General features: G+C 44.8%; 1 protein-coding gene and 1 pseudogene across 2 annotated transcripts; both read right to left on the reverse strand.

Moving 5' to 3' along the window:
* Positions 1 to 5,215: 5,215 nt before the first annotated feature.
* Positions 5,216 to 9,953, reverse strand: LOC135529175 (cyclin-T2-like; annotated as a pseudogene).
* Positions 9,954 to 10,911: 958 nt separating this feature from the next.
* LOC135529184 (cyclin-T2-like) lies at positions 10,912 to 16,975 on the reverse strand. Of its 2 annotated transcripts, XM_064958046.1 has the most exons (6): positions 16,614 to 16,975; positions 15,880 to 15,961; positions 12,015 to 12,143; positions 11,853 to 11,913; positions 11,170 to 11,232; positions 10,912 to 10,970 (listed from the first exon to the last, which is right to left on the reverse strand). In XM_064958046.1, the coding sequence occupies exons 1-6, from the start codon at positions 16,769 to 16,771 to the stop codon at positions 10,912 to 10,914; spliced, it is 552 nt and encodes a 183-aa protein (XP_064814118.1). In that variant the 5' UTR covers positions 16,772 to 16,975. The 2 variants fall into 2 exon arrangements, 1 of the variants encoding a protein (XP_064814118.1); XR_010453666.1 differs by lacking the exon at positions 11,853 to 11,913 and having other exon boundaries at positions 10,919 to 10,970; positions 16,614 to 16,972.
* Between the last annotated feature and the right edge of the window lie 16 nt (positions 16,976 to 16,991).

The following is a 16,991-nucleotide window of genomic DNA, read 5'->3' on the forward strand; positions in this document are numbered from 1 at the left end:
GAGAAGAGACGTTCAATTCTACAACCACCTAAAAGGAAGTGATTCCCAAACCTTCCATAATAAAGCCATCACCTACAGAGAGATGAACCTGGAGAAGAGTCCCCTAAGCAAGCTGGTCCTGGGGCTCTGTTCACAAACACAAACACACCCCACAGAGTCCCAGGACAGCAACACAATTAGACCCAACCAAATCATGAGAAAACAAAAATATAATTACTTTGACACATTGGAAAGAATTAACAAAAAAACTCCCTAAACAGAGAGTACACAGCGGCAGAATACCTGACCACTGTGACTGACCCAAACTTAAGGAAAGCTTTGACTATGTACAGACTCAGTGAGCATAGCCTTGCTATAGAGAAAGGCCGCCGTAGGCAGACATGGCTCTCAAGAGAAGACAGGCTATGTGCTCACTGCCCACAAAGTGAGATGGAAACTAAGCTGCACTTCCTAACCTCCTGCCAAATGTATGACCATATTAGAGACACATATTTCCCTCAGATTACACAGATCCACAAAGAATTCGATAAACTCCCATATCTACTGGGTGAAATACCACAGTGTGACCTGTTACCACAAGAAAAGGGCAACCAGTGAAGAACAAACACCATTGTAATACAACCCATATTTATGTTTATTTATTTTCCCTTTTGTACTTTAACTATTTGCACATCATTACAACACTGTATATAGACATGACATTTGAAATGTCTCTATTCCTTTGGAACTTTTGTGAGTGTAATGTTTACTGTTAATTTGTTTATTTCACTTTTGTTTTATCTATTTCACATGCTTTGGCAATGTAAACATGTTTCCCATGCCAATAAAGCCCCTTAAATTGAATTGAAAGAGAGAGGGGGGGGGGGGGGAAGAGGTCCTAAGTATCCTTACTGAGCTACAGACAGACAGACAGACAGACAGACAGACAGACAGACAGACCAATCTGAACACCTCTGTCACCCCTGGATAGACACCCCATCACCACTTTCTGCACCTCTTCAATCACCCCTTCACCCTGCCTGTCACCTGCCTAATGAACACACAGCCAATGACATGCATTTAATGAGGACCAGACCTGTCCACAGTCGTCCACACAGTGGCTGTGAGAAGAGATTAGACACAGAACACAGTCCTTTTCACACTACAGCTACAGAACACAAACTACTGTACACTGAAATCTGATCTCCTCAGACTAGTCAGAATCAATTCAGTTTGAAATGGGTCCAAGGTAAGGACTGCCTCCATAGTAACCCTGGTCCAAGGTAAGGACTACCTCCATAGTAACCCTGGTCCAAGGTAAGGACTGCCTCCATAGTAACCCTGGTCCAAGGTAAGGACTGCCTCCATAGTAACCCTGGTCCAAGGTAAGGACTACCTCCATAGTAACCCTGGTCCAAGGTAAGGACTACCTCCATAGTAACCCTGGTCCAAGGTAAGGACTACCTCCATAGTAACCCTGGTCCAAGGTAAGGACTACCTCCATAGTAACCCTGGTCCAAGGTAAGGACTGCCTCCATAGTAACCCTGGTCCAAGGTAAGGACTGCCTCCATAGTAACCCTGGTCCAAGGTAAGGACTGCCTCCATAGTAACCCTGGTCCAAGGTAAGGACTGCCTCCATAGTAACCCTGGTCCAAGGTAAGGACTGCCTCCATAGTAACCCTGGTCCAAGGTAAGGATTGCCTCCATAGTAACCCTGGTCCAAGGTAAGGACTACCTCCATAGTAACCCTGGTCCAAGGTAAGGACTACCTCCATAGTAACCCTGGTCCAAGGTAAGGACTACCTCCATAGTAACCCTGGTCCAAGGTAAGGACTACCTCCATAGTAACCCTGGTCCAAGGTAAGGACTACCTCCATAGTAACCCTGGTCCAAGGTAAGGACTACCTCCATAGTAACCCTGGTCCAAGGTAAGGACTACCTCCATAGTAACCCTGGTCCAAGGTAAGGACTGCCTCCATAGTAACCCTGGTCCAAGTTAAGGTCCATAGTAACCCTGGTCCAAGGTAAGGACTGCCTCCATAGTAACCCTGGTCCAAGGTAAGGACTACCTCCATAGTAACCCTGGTCCAAGGTAAGGACTGCCTCCATAGTAACCCTGGTCCAAGGTAAGGACTACCTCCATAGTAACCCTGGTCCAAGGTAAGGACTACCTCCATAGTAACCCTGGTCCAAGGTAAGGACTACCTCCATAGTAACCCTGGTCCAAGGTAAGGACTGCCTCCATAGTAACCCTGGTCCAAGGTAAGGACTACCTCCATAGTAACCCTGGTCCAAGGTAAGGACTACCTCCATAGTAACCCTGGTCCAAGGTAAGGACTACCTCCATAGTAACCCTGGTCCAAGGTAAGGACTGCCTCCATCGTAACCCTGGTCCAAGGTAAGGACTGCCTCCATAGTAACCCTGGTCCAAGGTAAGGACTACCTCCATAGTAACCCTGGTCCAAGGTAAGGACTACCTCCATAGTAACCCTGGTCCAAGGTAAGGACTACCTCCATCGTAACCCTGGTCCAAGGTAAGGACTACCTCCATAGTAACCCTGGTCCAAGTTAAGGACTGCCTCCATAGTAACCCTGGTCCAAGTTAAGGACTGCCTCCATAGTAACCCTGGTCCAAGGTAAGGACTGCCTCCATAGTAACCCTGGTCCAAGGTAAGGACTACCTCCATAGTAACCCTGGTCCAAGGTAAGGACTGCCTCCATAGTAACCCTGGTCCAAGGTAAGGACTACCTCCATAGTAACCCTGGTCCAAGGTAAGGACTACCTCCATAGTAACCCTGGTCCAAGGTAAGGACTACCTCCATAGTAACCCTGGTCCAAGGTAAGGACTACCTCCATAGTAACCCTGGTCCAAGGTAAGGACTACCTCCATAGTAACCCTGGTCCAAGGTAAGGACTACCTCCATCGTAACCCTGGTCCAAGGTAAGGACTGCCTCCATCGTAACCCTGGTCCAAGTTAAGGACTGCCTCCATCGTAACCCTGGTCCAAGGTAAGGACTGCCTCCATCGTAACCCTGGTCCAAGGTAAGGACTACCACCATAGGAGACTTCTGCTTCATTAGAAATTACGAGGTGAGGTGATGACTGGAATTTCAAACAAGACACTCACCAAGCCAGGCTGTGAACGCCACTCGTGTCCTCAGAGGGCTGTCATTGTGAGCCTGAGTGGTTCCTGTTTATCTGCTCACACACAAGACAAGACACTGTTTGTTTGCACTGTTGAAGACACTGGATGCAGTCATAGAGGCATTATTGAACACATGTACAACTGTTGATTGAATATTCTCTACATTCGCTGCCATAGTATTTGTTAACCTAGATATCAACACTAAAATGAGTGTACTTTGCTCTCTGTCCTCTCTCCAACTCTGCCCTGGCCTAGACACAGCCCAGCTCAAATAGGTCACACTATGGGCCCATAATTAGTTGAAATGTCAAAGATGGTGAATTATTGATGACAAGGGAAGAAACCTCAAATTGGCTGGTTTCAACTGGTTTTTAAAGGGACAGCTGGAGCTTTGGGGGCAGTTATATTTGGGGACACTTTTGCAAAGTTTCACCAAATAAATATTTGCTTGAGTTTTGCACTCTGTGAGCAAGGCAAGACTGCATTGTCACCAGAACATATGATTGTTTTTGCCAGCTGGGGACTTTGTGGAGAAATGAACCATGAATTTATTTCTGACTGAGGGACATATTGTATGATGATATGAATCCCCTATGTAACGACCTACGCCTGCTAGTTCTGCTGAGTCTGTACTGAGCTGGCAGAATGAAGCACCTGGATGATCCAAATAAGACCAGGTTGTTACTTCCGTAATACATCCATGAGCACAATACAGTGACAACAGCCATTAATCAGACGGTCAGTGCCGGCGCTACCGGGTGGCAAAACCGGGCTTGGACCCCCAGATAGATTTTGTCCCAAATTGACACTTTTCTTTCGATTGGCGAGAAATCTTAATGCGAATGTTTAAAAAAACGGCATTAAAACAATATGCGCATTTCCTTACCAGTGATGTTTCCGTCAAATAGATTTTTCGCCTATAAAAGTATTTGCTTGATGACGAAGTGCACATAAAATTACGTTTTGCTGTTATATTCGCATGTACCGAATAAAAAATATAAGTTAAATGGATATCCATCACATTTTCAACAATACTGATGATTTCTCACACACAAAAAAGTGCGTTATATAGCGAGTGTACCCACTCTGGTACTGGCAGTCAACAGCTCAGAGATACACTGGTCAGATTATTGTGGACAACAGAGATTATTATATCATGTCACCAGAATAAAGAACCTCGATATTTATTGGAAAGGAGCATCAAGCTCATCACCTTGCTCTTTCACCATCTCGGTGAATCATCATGTATTTCATCTGAAGCATAACTGCCTGCTTTCCGATGAGAGGTACTTTATACTTCGATATGATAGTTACTATACCAATATTTGCGCAGAAAATCGTTTCCACCGACATTTCTCGCATAATACCGAAATAAATAGATTTCACCTTGTCTGGGGTATTTTGCTTACCGACAAATGTTCCATTTGCATTAGATCTGTCATTACATGTTTGATCAGACACATTAGTCACGTAAAATATTGGATCATGGAAACCTGGTTAGAGTTCACTTTTGCACATAGCTACAGCTAATAATAGGCTAGCTAGTTCCGTTAAGTGTTGGTAGCGGCACGCCAAGACCCTTCTCTCTCTTGACATAACTCTACAATAATACATTGCAACTATGGATCCGTTTTCAGACGAAAGAGACTTCCTGATATTTGCGGTCGGAGAGGAATAGGCAAAGTTCGACTGGTTTGTTCTGGTCAATATTATTATTGTATTTTTTATTTAATTAGGCAAGTCCTTTAAGAACACATTCTTATTTACAATGACGGCCCCGGACAATGCTGGGCCAATTGTGCGCCGCCCAATTGGCTTCACAATCACGGCCGGATGTGAAACAGCCTGGATTCGAACCAGGGACTGTAGTGAGATGCTGCGCCACTCGGGAGCCCTGATATATTTTAATCTTTCAAAATATCAAATTAGCATCAAAATATTAGAATTGGGCTGCAAACGCAAGCATAACTGCTCCATGGTCTTTTTGCCCAAGACCAAGTGATGACAACTAATCAATGATTGAACAGCACCACCCAGTGGATGTATGTGGTAGCACAAATAACCATTATAAAACACACAAGACCATGATGCGTTTGTGTGTAAAAACGACAGTTTTACACGTTTATTTGGGTTCCCAGTACACATATTAAGGATTTGTTCAATAGTGTCCGCTTTAGGACCTCCTAATACACTGTTATGGCAGAATAGAATGTGTGGTCTGAGGGGGTAACAAGTCAACCGACTAGCTAGTTATAAGTCAGAACTGCAGTCCTATATACAATCACCTCTAGAGATCTTTTCATAGGATGGCGGTTGGTTAATTAGACATTTATCAATATTGAAGAATAGCAACTTGTTGACGACTTGTTACAATCACAAGGCTTTTTGTAAATATGCCGAGATATCTTTTTAAATGCACTTCACAGCAGATATAACGTAAACCTCTTTTATAGCTCTAGAATAATCTGCCGTACGTTAGAGGCACAGCCTTTGGCATCCACTTAGTTGGACAGTAGACAGCATATGGTCCAGTCCCCAATCGACCCCTAGACCCTAAGCACTTGAGATCCCACAAGCGCATAAAGGGTGTCTCTCTCAAAACGGCACACTATACCCTATGTAGTACACTACTTTTGATCAGGACCCAGTGTTTTTCCCAGCTGGGAACTCTGCGGGCCCTGGTCAAAAAGTAGTGTCCTACATAGGGAATAGGGTGCCATTTTGGATACACCCATAGGGTCTGAGGTGTTGATCTGGGAAAGGGCCTTTGTATGTCCTCTGACTAGCCATGTGTGATGAGTTGGATTGCGTGTCCTCCCATTAGAAGACAAGCACACTGAAACAGCCTCTACGGTAAGATAGACGCTGTACTTCTGCAGCCTTCAACAACATGACAGAAGTTATACATCTCTACAGATACAGGTATTACGCCAAGAGAGGAAGATTTATTTCGTTCTTTATATCAAAAAAAGTTTCAAGACCTGAGTATTTCAAGGAATAAGGTTGTTTCTTAACGTACAAAAACGTACACGCATTTACGTGGACACTGAACCGCCACCAGGCTGCTATCTTCCCTTATGTGATTGAAACATGCACATCAATAATAACAAATAACTAATAAAAACGCAGACTTCTCTTTATCTCTCCTTAAAAGAACAGAATTAAAATCTGGAATTTTGTCAATCACAGAACCAGTGAACGTGGCTCCCGGGTTTTTTTTTTAGCAAGCAGACAAGTAGCATTACAGCACTGTGTATATATCATGTTGTGGACATTTCTGAAGATCCTTAAAGCATCAGTAATTATCACCGTGTGTGGACAGGACTGACTGACTGGGTGGGTGACGAAGTTACTTTCACATAACTTCAAAGTTATAAAATCATGTTTTACTTGTTTTTAAATCATAAAAAAACTTTTTTTCCAGAATTATTTTATCTCTATCCAACAACTCCTGCCAAGCCTACTATCCAGATTTGTTTGTCCAGTCTTGCCAACTCAAATGTCAAGCCAAACATATTTGGACGGAGTTGGCAAGAGAGCCAAACAGCCTGCAACCAGGCCAAACGACTAACTGTCTGAATTTACAGGTTCATTCCCTGGGCACTTAGCAGAGAGTCCAGCATGTCAAAAGTGTCTTTGTAGTCGGTGTGTTGGCCGTTAGACCCCAGCACTCCATTTGACCCCTCCGGGCCACCGTGGTGTCTCTCCACAGTCCTCGGGCCACCACCACCGTCTGAAGAGTAGTGGGAGGAGCCTCCGGCCCCTTTGGAACTCCTGCTGCTCTTAGCAGAGTGGTGGTGGTTGTTATGACTACTGACATCAGGGTTGGCCCGCTTCCTGGACGAGGAACTGGAGCCCCTAGGTCGCTACCATGGCCCCCGAGGACTCTGAGTGCCAGGGCGGGGTCGATGGCCCCTCGGCCGTTCCCGCTGAGAGAATAGGGGTGCGAGTGGCCGTGCTTGGGGTGTCTGCTGGGGCCAGAGTGGTCTTTGTACTTCTCTTTGCCCTGTGGGACACCAACATGGCCGCCCTGGTCCCTGTCGGCTGACACTTTGATTCTCATCTTTAGCTCCTCGTTGCTGGCCGCAACGCCGTTCTCAACCGCCGAGGCCTGTGGTGGGAGACCTCGTGTCTTTTTAGAGCTGGCCTTGTCCCTCCTGCTGTCCCCGTGCTGGGGGACACCCTGCCCAGGCTGGGAGCGTCTTTTATGGGACTGGTGGTGAGGGAGGGCGGGGGACTGGTACATGTCCACACCGCTCTGCTCCTCTCGGACACCGTTCTGCATGGTCTGCAGGCCTGCTGCCTGTTTCTCTCTGTACTTATCCAGGGAGACTTTCTGTGGGGGGCGGGTGAAGGGCGAGGGGTTATTGGGTAGGGCCTGTGGGTGCTTGCCTGCACTGGCCGTTTTGTGTTCGTGTTTGCCTGATGGGTACTTTGAAGGGATGGCTTGAGGAAGAAAGGCAAGGCCCTGGTCCAGCCCCAGCAGCTCAGCGTGGTCCCCAGCCAGGGCCTGGTAGGGAGGGAACGGGATAGACATGTCGTCTAGTGAAGCCATCTCCCCAGAGTCTGACAGAGACGAAGAGAAGAATGAGTTGCTGCCGGCCACACCGGTAATGCCGTCCAATGAGGAGGTCCCTTGGAAGGAGGTGTCGCCCGTTTGACTGTCCATCTTGGGCTTCTTGGCAGCTTGTGTGGCCTGGAATAGCGATGTGGTGAAATTCAGTTTAAAAAAAGGGCAACACCAAACAATTCCACACCCAAATGTCAGTGAATATCATTCAGAAAACCAATCTGATGAAACAGTGAAGTAGTAGCTACTAGGGCTAAATGCTGAAACACTTACACCAGTTGTGAGAGCAGAACCTACCCTCCAGTTACGTATCCTTTTCAGCCTGCTGGGCGTCTTCTCCAGAATCTGCAGGAATTCATTGGTCAGCTCTACATCGGACACAAAGACAGCTATTAGAACCCTGAAGGAAGTGACAGGTCAGCTCTACATCGGACACAAAGACAACTATTAGAACCCTGAAGGAAGTGATGGTGCAGCTCTACATCGGACACAAAGACAACTATTAGAACCCTGAAGGAAGTGATGGTGCAGCTCTACATCGGACACAAAGACAACTATTAGAACCTGAAGGAAGTGACAGGTCAGGTCAGCTCTACATCGGACACAAAGACAACTATTAGAACCCTGAAGGAAGTGATGGTTCAGCTCTACATCGGACACAAAGACAGCTATTAGAACCCTGAAGGAAGTGACAGGTCAGCTCTACATCGGACACAAAGACAACTATTAGAACCCTGAAGGCAGTGATGGTTCAGCTCTACATCGGACACAAAGACAACTATTAGAACCCTGAAGGAAGTGACAGGTCAGCTCTACATCGGACACAAAGACAACTATTAGAACCCTGAAGGAAGTGATGGTTCAGCTCTACATCGGACACAAAGACAACTATTAGAACCCTGAAGGAAGTGATGGTTCAGCTCTACATCGGACACAAAGACAACTACATCGGACACAAAGACAACTATTAGAACCCTGAAGGAAGTGATGGTTCAGCTCTACATCGGACACAAAGACAACTATTAGAACCCTGAAGGAAGTGATGGTTCAGCTCTACATCGGACACAAAGACAACTATTAGAACCCTGAAGGAAGTGATCGGACACAAAGACAACTATTAGAAGGTCAGACAACTATTAGAACCCTCTACATCGGACACAAAGACAACTATTAGAACCCTGAAGGAAGTGATGGTTCAGCTCTACATCGGACACAAAGACAACTATTAGAACCCTGAAGGAAGTGATGGTTCAGCTCTACATCGGACACAAAGACAACTATTAGAACCCTGAAGGAAGTGATGGTTCAGCTCTACATCGGACACAAAGACAACTATTAGAACCCTGAAGGAAGTGATGGTTCAGCTCTACGTCAGACACAAAGACAACTATTAGAACCCTGAAGGAAGTGATGGTTCAGCTCTACGTCGGACACAAAGACAACTATTAGAACCCTGAAGGAAGTGATGGTTCAGCTCTACATCAGACACAAAGACAACTATTAGAACCCTGAAGGAAGTGACAGGTCAGCTCTACGTCAGACACAAAGACAACTATTAGAACCCTGAAGGAAGTGACAGGTCAGCTCTACGTCAGACAAAGACAACTCTCAGTCTGAATGAACAAGAAATACTAAACAGAGCGTGGAATTCCACTATAGAATCCCGAAGGTCTTGGGTTCAACACCTTCAATCAAGTGTCCCAATCTCCCCCTACGAGGGTGGAATTCCACTGTCCTTAAAATTAAAATAAAAACACAAATGTTTCTGACCGTCCAGCAGCGTGAGCGTGACGGTGCGGTCCAGATACTCCCACCAGTGTTTCCCATCAGTGGAGACCGGGATCTCCCAATTGGACCATTTACAGGCCAGGTGGATGCAGACGCAGGCGATGACTGTGGGCTTGTGCTGCAGGCAGAACGTGGTGAGGTGGAGGCTGTCGGAGGGAAGACCACAGAGGAGACACCCGTTAGCTACAGTTCTAGGGTTGGAATACAGGACATTAGCACTAGCCCTGGGACATGGCTGAAGACCCTATGGAAGTGTCTCCAGACTAGAGCCATGTCTCTGGTCTAATAAAGCTCAGAGTACAGCTGATCTGCATGCATACAGTCCATATTATAATACTGCCTTCATATTCCAGACTGTTGAGAGAGTGAGTGGCAGAGGCACGTACCACGGCGGTTTTCTATGATGGATGATCGTGGCTGTTTCTCTTACCATTTCATACAGAATCTTACCTTAGAAAACTGATACATTGAGGACAACCTAGACGGTAAACTTGTTCTTTGAGAGTACTGAGCATTTAATTGGGATCAAGCTCGTTTCCTAGAGATAATTGATGTCCACCATCCACCTGCTGTGTTCCAGTCCAGCCTGTCAAGTTATGCCACATCTCACTCATACCTTTGACAACTTTCTTTTAAAATGTCCTTTTGCAAAATGGTTCAATAGTCTCGCATTGCAAAAATCTGGGCAATACATTAATTATGGAAGTATCCTTTTGACTGTGTAAAAAAACTAACATTTTTTGCCCTCTGTCCAGACATTGTATACTGCTGTTGATAGGATAGCAAAATTATTCATCTAAGTCAGGGCAAGTACAGTTACTAAAATTAAATTTAGGAAAATAATGAACTGTAATGTTTATATTCTACTAAGGTAAAGAAGAGGATACCTATAGCATACAAGTCATTCATATAATATTAGAGAGAATTATGGATGATCATTTTACTATTGGAGTATTAGGTGTGTCAATTATTACTAAGAATTTGCTTGTTACCCTTATATATATATATATATTAGCTTCTATTTGTCAAACATAAATCAAGAAAAAACAAAACGTTATTCATACTTACCGGGACAGATGCTATAGTTTACATCTTTTCACTGATCTTTAGTGGCAAGCTATATTCAGGCTACCAATTGTGTTTTAGGAAGGAGGAGACATATGCACTCTGTAGCAACCAAACGGTCAGTGAGGACAGTCTACAGCACCACCAACACGTTCACATTGTGCATTCAACCCCTATGTGCCAACACTGAGCCCTTGTACAATACACCGCACTGCTGCAGCCTGGCTGGCTGTCCGGTACCGCCCCTAGGGGTTTACCAGAAACCTGCCTGGCGCAAAGAGGGCGTTGGACACAGGAAGGGGGACCTGCCAGTACAGGAAGCTATAGTGTGCCATCACAGTGCAACATAGTGGGGGCGGGGTCAGGATAACAACCTGTTGGTAGCCATGAAATAGGAAGTCTGTGCCAAATCCTTGCTTGCTGTAATAGAAGGAAGAGAGGGGTCAAAGGTTAGCTCGGAATCTCAGACAAGCACTGGAATTAAATCAAATGAAAACATTATTAGGACTGGTTACTACACACAGGAGAGGTTTAATAAAAGTATACGTGTCTGTGTCGGGGTGTGTGTGTCAAAGATGAGAAGGTGATAAGATGGAAAGACACAGGAAGAAGGTTGTACCTCGCACTAGCTGGGAACATCTCACAACATCAGTGTGAGGATGTTCAATTGTTATTTCAAAACCTGAAAACAATGGAATGGAACATGATTAGACATTCCAAAGCCCACTGGCCATCCAGATGCAAATTAACCAAAAAGTACCACGACTACGTCCCAAATGGCACCCCATTCCCTTTATAGTGCACTACTTTAGACCAGGGCCCACTGGGGTAGGGCACTACGTTAGACCAGGGCCCACTGGGGTAGTACACTACTTTAGACCAGGGCCCACTAGGGTAGTGCACTACTTTAGACCAGGGCCCACTGGGGTAGCGCACTACTTTAGACCATGGCCCACTAGCGTAGCACACTACTTTAGACCAGGGCCCACTGGGATAGCACACTACTTTAGACCAGGGCCCACTGGGATAGTGCACTACTTTAGACCCAGCACTACTTTAGCACACTTTAGGGGCTCACTAGACCAGGGCACAGGGTAGCACACTACTTTAGACCAGGGCTCACTAAGGTAGTGCACTACTTTAGACCAGGGCACACTGGGGTAGCACACTACTTTAGACTAGACCACACTGGGGTAGTGCCCTTGTACAATACAAGCATTTTACTGAGTAAAGCATAGGGTGCCCTTTGGGATGCAGCCCATGAAGTTTCCATGTATCATCCATCTATAGACAGATCCTTACCTAGCGTCTGCAGTACTATCGTTTCTAGTATCACCAGCTCCTGAGCTTGCTGATGGTATGCCTAAAGTTCAACAGATTTCATATTTGTAATGTGTCTCTCTCTCAGTATCACCATGACAAGAGATCCACATCACAACACCCAGGTACAGAGGCCTCACTTACATTACTCTTGGTGTCGAGTGGTGCATCCTGGGGGTTGACGCAGGCGTGGGCCACTTTGATGACATGTTCAAGCTTCCTGGGTTGTTCCTCCACCTTCGCAGCCAAGAACAAGGTTGTTTGGGAGATGATCTGTAGAAATAAAGACAATAAGTTTGGGCGGTATCCAGGTTTTCATATCGTCCTTCACTCATCCCAGGATTTAAGGAAATACAGGCTTAATGCACAAGGGTGCGCCATAAAACGGTGTGAAAACGCCTATTGGAAGTCTATTACCAGAATGCTAACATAATGAGCACAAGTAGTAGAGAGGCTGCTAGCTAAATATGCTATCGAGCAGAAAACATGTTGTTTTCTTCAAAAACAGGCAGTCCAGCTCAAAGTTATACATATACAGGAAGGGGCTACTGAGGAGCGGCAGGTGGACTGGTGGTTAGAGATGTGGACTAGTAACCGAAAGGTTGCGGTTAGAGAGGTGGACTAGTAACCGAAAGGTTGTGGTTAGAGAGGTGGACTAGTAACCGAAAGGTTGCGGTTAGAGAGGTGGACTAGTAACCAAAAGGTTGCGGGTAGAGCGGTGGACTAGTAACCGAAAGGTTGCAAGATCAAATCCCCGAGCTGACAAAGTAAAAATCTGTCGTTCTGCCCCTGAACAAGGCAGACACACTGTTCCGAGGCCGTCATTGTAAATAAGAATTTGTTCTTAACTGACTTGCCTAGTTAAATAAAAGTTTTTAAAAATGTTTATGTAAAGTCAATTTTGGTGAGTTTGTACATTTACAAGGGAATGTTAGACATTGTGCAACTGAACAATACTGGTTGTGGAGCAGCATGTGTACACGCTATGTATGTGTGGAGTCTGGAGTCTCTAGGCCAACAGGCCTGCCTGCTCTGAGAAGATAGGGGAGAAGCAGACAGGCCCAGAACGGAGGAAAAACGCAAGGATTTTTATTTCACCTTTATTTAACCAGGTAGGCAAGTTGAGAACAAGGTCTCATTTACAACTGCGACCCGGCCAAGACAAAGCACAGCAGTTTGACACATACAACAACACAGAGTTAAACATGGAATAAACTAAACATATAGTCAATAATACAGTAGAACAAAATAAATAATATACAGTGAGTGCAAATGAGGTAAGATAAGGGAGCTAAGGCAAAGAATAGGCCATGGTGGTGAAGTAAATACAATATAGCAAATAAACACTGGAATGGTAGAATGTGCAGAAGATGAATGTGCAAGTAGAGATACTGGGGTGCAAAGGAGCAAGATAAATAAATAAATACAGTATGGGGATGAGGTAGTTGTATGGGCTATTTACAGATGGGCTATGTACAGGTGCAGTGATCTGTAAGCTGCTCTGACAGCTGGTGCTTAAAGCTAATGAGGGATATATGAGTCTCCAGCTTCAGTGATTTTTGCAGTTCGTTCCAGTCATTGGCAGCAGAGAACTGGAAGGAAAGGCGGCCAAAGGAGGAATTGGCTTTGGGGGTGACCAGTGAGCTATACCTATTGGAGAGCATGCTACAGGCGGGTGCTGCTATGGTGGTCAGTGAGCTGAGATAAGGTGGGGCTTTACCTAACAGAGACTTGTAGATGACCTGGAGCCAGTGGTTTTGGACGATTATGGAAGCGAGGACCAGCCAACGAGAGCGTATAGGTCGCAGTGGTGGGTAGTATATGGGGCTTTGGTGACAAAACGGATGGCACTGTGATAAACTCTACTCAACAAATTGGATGCAGTCTTGGAGGCTATTTTATAAATGACATCGCGAAGTCGGGGATCGGTAGGAGAGTCAGTTTTACGAGGGTATGTTTGGCAGCATGAGTGAAGGATGCTTTGTTGCGAAATAGGAAGCCGATTCTAGATTTAATTTAGGATTGGAGATGCTTAATGTGAGTCTGGAAGGAGAGTTTACAGTCTAACCAGACACCTAAGTATTTGTAGTTGTCCACATATTCTAAGTCAGAACCGTCCAGAGTAGTGATGCTGGATAGGTGATCGGTTGAAGAGCATGCATTTAGTTTTACTTGCATTTAAGAGCAGTTGGAAGCCACGGAAGGAGAGAATGTATGGCAATGAAGCTTGGCTGGAGGTTAGTTAACAAAGTGTCCAAACAAGGGCCAAAAGTATGCAGAATGGTGTCGTCTGAGTAGAAGTGGATCAGAAAATCACCAGCAGCAAGAGCGACATCATTGATGTATACAGAGAAGAGAGTCGGCCCGAGAATTTAACCCTGTGGCACCCCTATAGAGACTGCCAGAGGTCCGGGCAACAGGCCCTCCGATCAAGCTGCAGTGGCAGCTGTACAGATAACTCATCCAAAGGCTTTGACACCTCAAATACCACTATGACATTGCTCGTCCTAATATTTATATATTTCTTAATTCCATAATTTGACATGTGTGTATTGTTGTGAATTGTTAGATACTACTGCAGTGTTGGAGCTAGGAACGCAAGCATTTCACTACACTCACAATAACATCTGCTAAATATGTGACCAATAAAATGTGATTTGATTGATGAGAATTCACACATTATCAGCAGACAGCTCTCTGACTGATGTGTAGTTACTTTTCTACGACACTTCTCTATGTAGCCAGCCTACTTCTCTCTGGTAAAACGCCAGATTAACTGGCTACATTCTTTCTATGATAAAACAGAAATATGATGGCCATGCATCATTTTTGCAACAAACAAAAAAATACATAGCTTTTTAAAATTGTAAGCTCATTTAGCTCATTGGGGCGGCAGGGTAGCCTAGTGGTTAGAGCATTGGACTAGTAACCAGAAGGTTGCGAGTTCAAACCCCTGAGCTGACAAGGTACAAATCTGTCATTCTGCCCCTGAACAGGCAGTTAACCCACTGTTCCAAATAAGAATTTGTTCTTAACTGACTTGCCTGGTTAAATAAAGGTAAAATAAAATAATAAATTTAGCCTACTTGTGTGGTTGCCAGCCAAATAGCATTGCAATTCTGTCGTCATCAGATTATGCTTATTTTCTGCCGAATGTGTTGTATTTTCTGTGAAGTAAAACTATAGTTGCACATCCCCGATCACTCTATTGAGGAAAAACACACTTGACTTTCAACATAAAACACGACCTCTGTCAATACACAGTTGGATTCACCTGCTCCCGCTTTCCCCAGTTTTGCTATTTACAAAACATGTGACTAGCTCAACTGTTCTGGGGGAACTATGGTAGGGAACTAGTGTAGGTAGTACACTGTGGCTCAGCTGGTAGAACATGGAGCTTACAACGCCAGGGTTGTGGGTACGATTCTCACAGGCGACCAGTATGAAAAAGTGTGCGCTTACTACTTACTGTAAGTCGCTCTGGATAAGAGCATCTGCTAAGTCGCTCTGGATAAGAGCATCTGCTAAGTCGCTCTGGATAAGAGCATCTAAGTCGCTCTGGATAAGAGCATCTGCTAAGTCGCTCTGGATAAGAGCATCTGCTAAGTCGCTCTGGATAAGAGCATCTGCTAAGTCGCTCTGGATAAGAGCATCTGCTAAATGACTCAAACGTACAAGTTGACTGCAGGTATTTACTTAAAAAGTAGGTACAAATATTAAAATGTATAGATAAGCTTATATTAAATAGTTTAAACGTTATAGAGACCACTTAACTGGCTATTTCCAAATAACCCGGTACACTGCCCAAGACGACAAGAAAATCCATCAGATCTCCCTTGTAGATAGAAGTTAGCCTTGTCCCAGATCTGTTTGTGCTGCAAGTCATTGTCACACCAAGCACAATGACTATAAGAGTTGGCAAGACAGCACTAGGAGATATAGGAAGAGGCTACATAGCGAGTCAGAAAATGAAAAAATGAATGTTACAATTGAGATGGTGAATACTTACATTCCTATGAAACTTAGTGAAAGAGTGGATCATATAAAATCTATGCATGTAAACGATTGCAGTGTTGATGATGAGTTGAGAGCTGAATACAAGGGTTAAGGTATTCCAAGTGATATGCGGAAACAACAGTAATACTGCAATCAATGCATAAACTATTCTAACATCATAGCTGGCTGATGTCATTTACCGGTAGTTGGGTGACAATCCACCTAGCTTTGTTCCCATCTCAGCTAGTTAGCTAGCGTTACTCCAATAATGAGACACAGCTGACCAAGATGTCACAACTAACTACCTCGTGAGATAACAAACCATATTATATATGTTCATAAAAATGATTAACTAACAGTTACTCGTACATCCAGTAGACGATAAGAGCTGCTAAGGCGAACGTCTAGCAGGCCAAAATAATAGCTACCGTTAGCTGATCACATAACAGAACGAGGTTAGCATGGTAGCTATCAAGTTAGCTGAAGAACTAGCTAGCGTAACAACCTCAAAGGTTACAGTTACTGCGTTAAGTATCCTATTTTGTAATCCGACCAAGACATAACGTTAGTCGAAGTAAAACATTCAACTTGTATTTTAAATGGACACATTTAGCTGTGTTTCAGTTACTTGCAAAGAAAGCTAGCTAGCTACTAGGTACCAAGCTAACAAACGGCACAACCATTTTGGTAGCTAGTTAGCCTAGCTGCCACATAGCGGGCTGAAAGACTAATTTTCAGAAAGGATACACGTTGAGTCTCTGGCCCATATCCTGAATTAGGTTGGCGGCTTGCTGACGGTAAGAAAGTTCCCTATCAGATTCGACTCCACTGCGGCGGGACGGCGTTGTTTCTAGTTGCTCCCGGGAAAAGAGCCATTTCGAAGAAGGTCCCCGGTGCACCGCCATTGCGCTCCAACGACTAGCCCCTGGTGGCTCGAGGGGGTAGGGAGCGTAGGAAACAAAACGCGCATGCGTGTTGGCTACTCTCCTAGGACTAGTAAACCTATTTCTCAGCAAATTAGCACTCTTTTAACTTTCAATACAGCAAATAAAAAAATCTCTCAGAAATTGTGGAGAATCATGGATATGATAATAGGTCCATTCTGTCCAAACTTGCAGGCTCAAA

Source organism: Oncorhynchus masou, unplaced genomic scaffold (genome assembly GCF_036934945.1).
Source record: "Oncorhynchus masou masou isolate Uvic2021 unplaced genomic scaffold, UVic_Omas_1.1 unplaced_scaffold_1112, whole genome shotgun sequence".
In the NCBI taxonomy this organism is placed as follows: domain Eukaryota; kingdom Metazoa; phylum Chordata; class Actinopteri; order Salmoniformes; family Salmonidae; genus Oncorhynchus; species Oncorhynchus masou.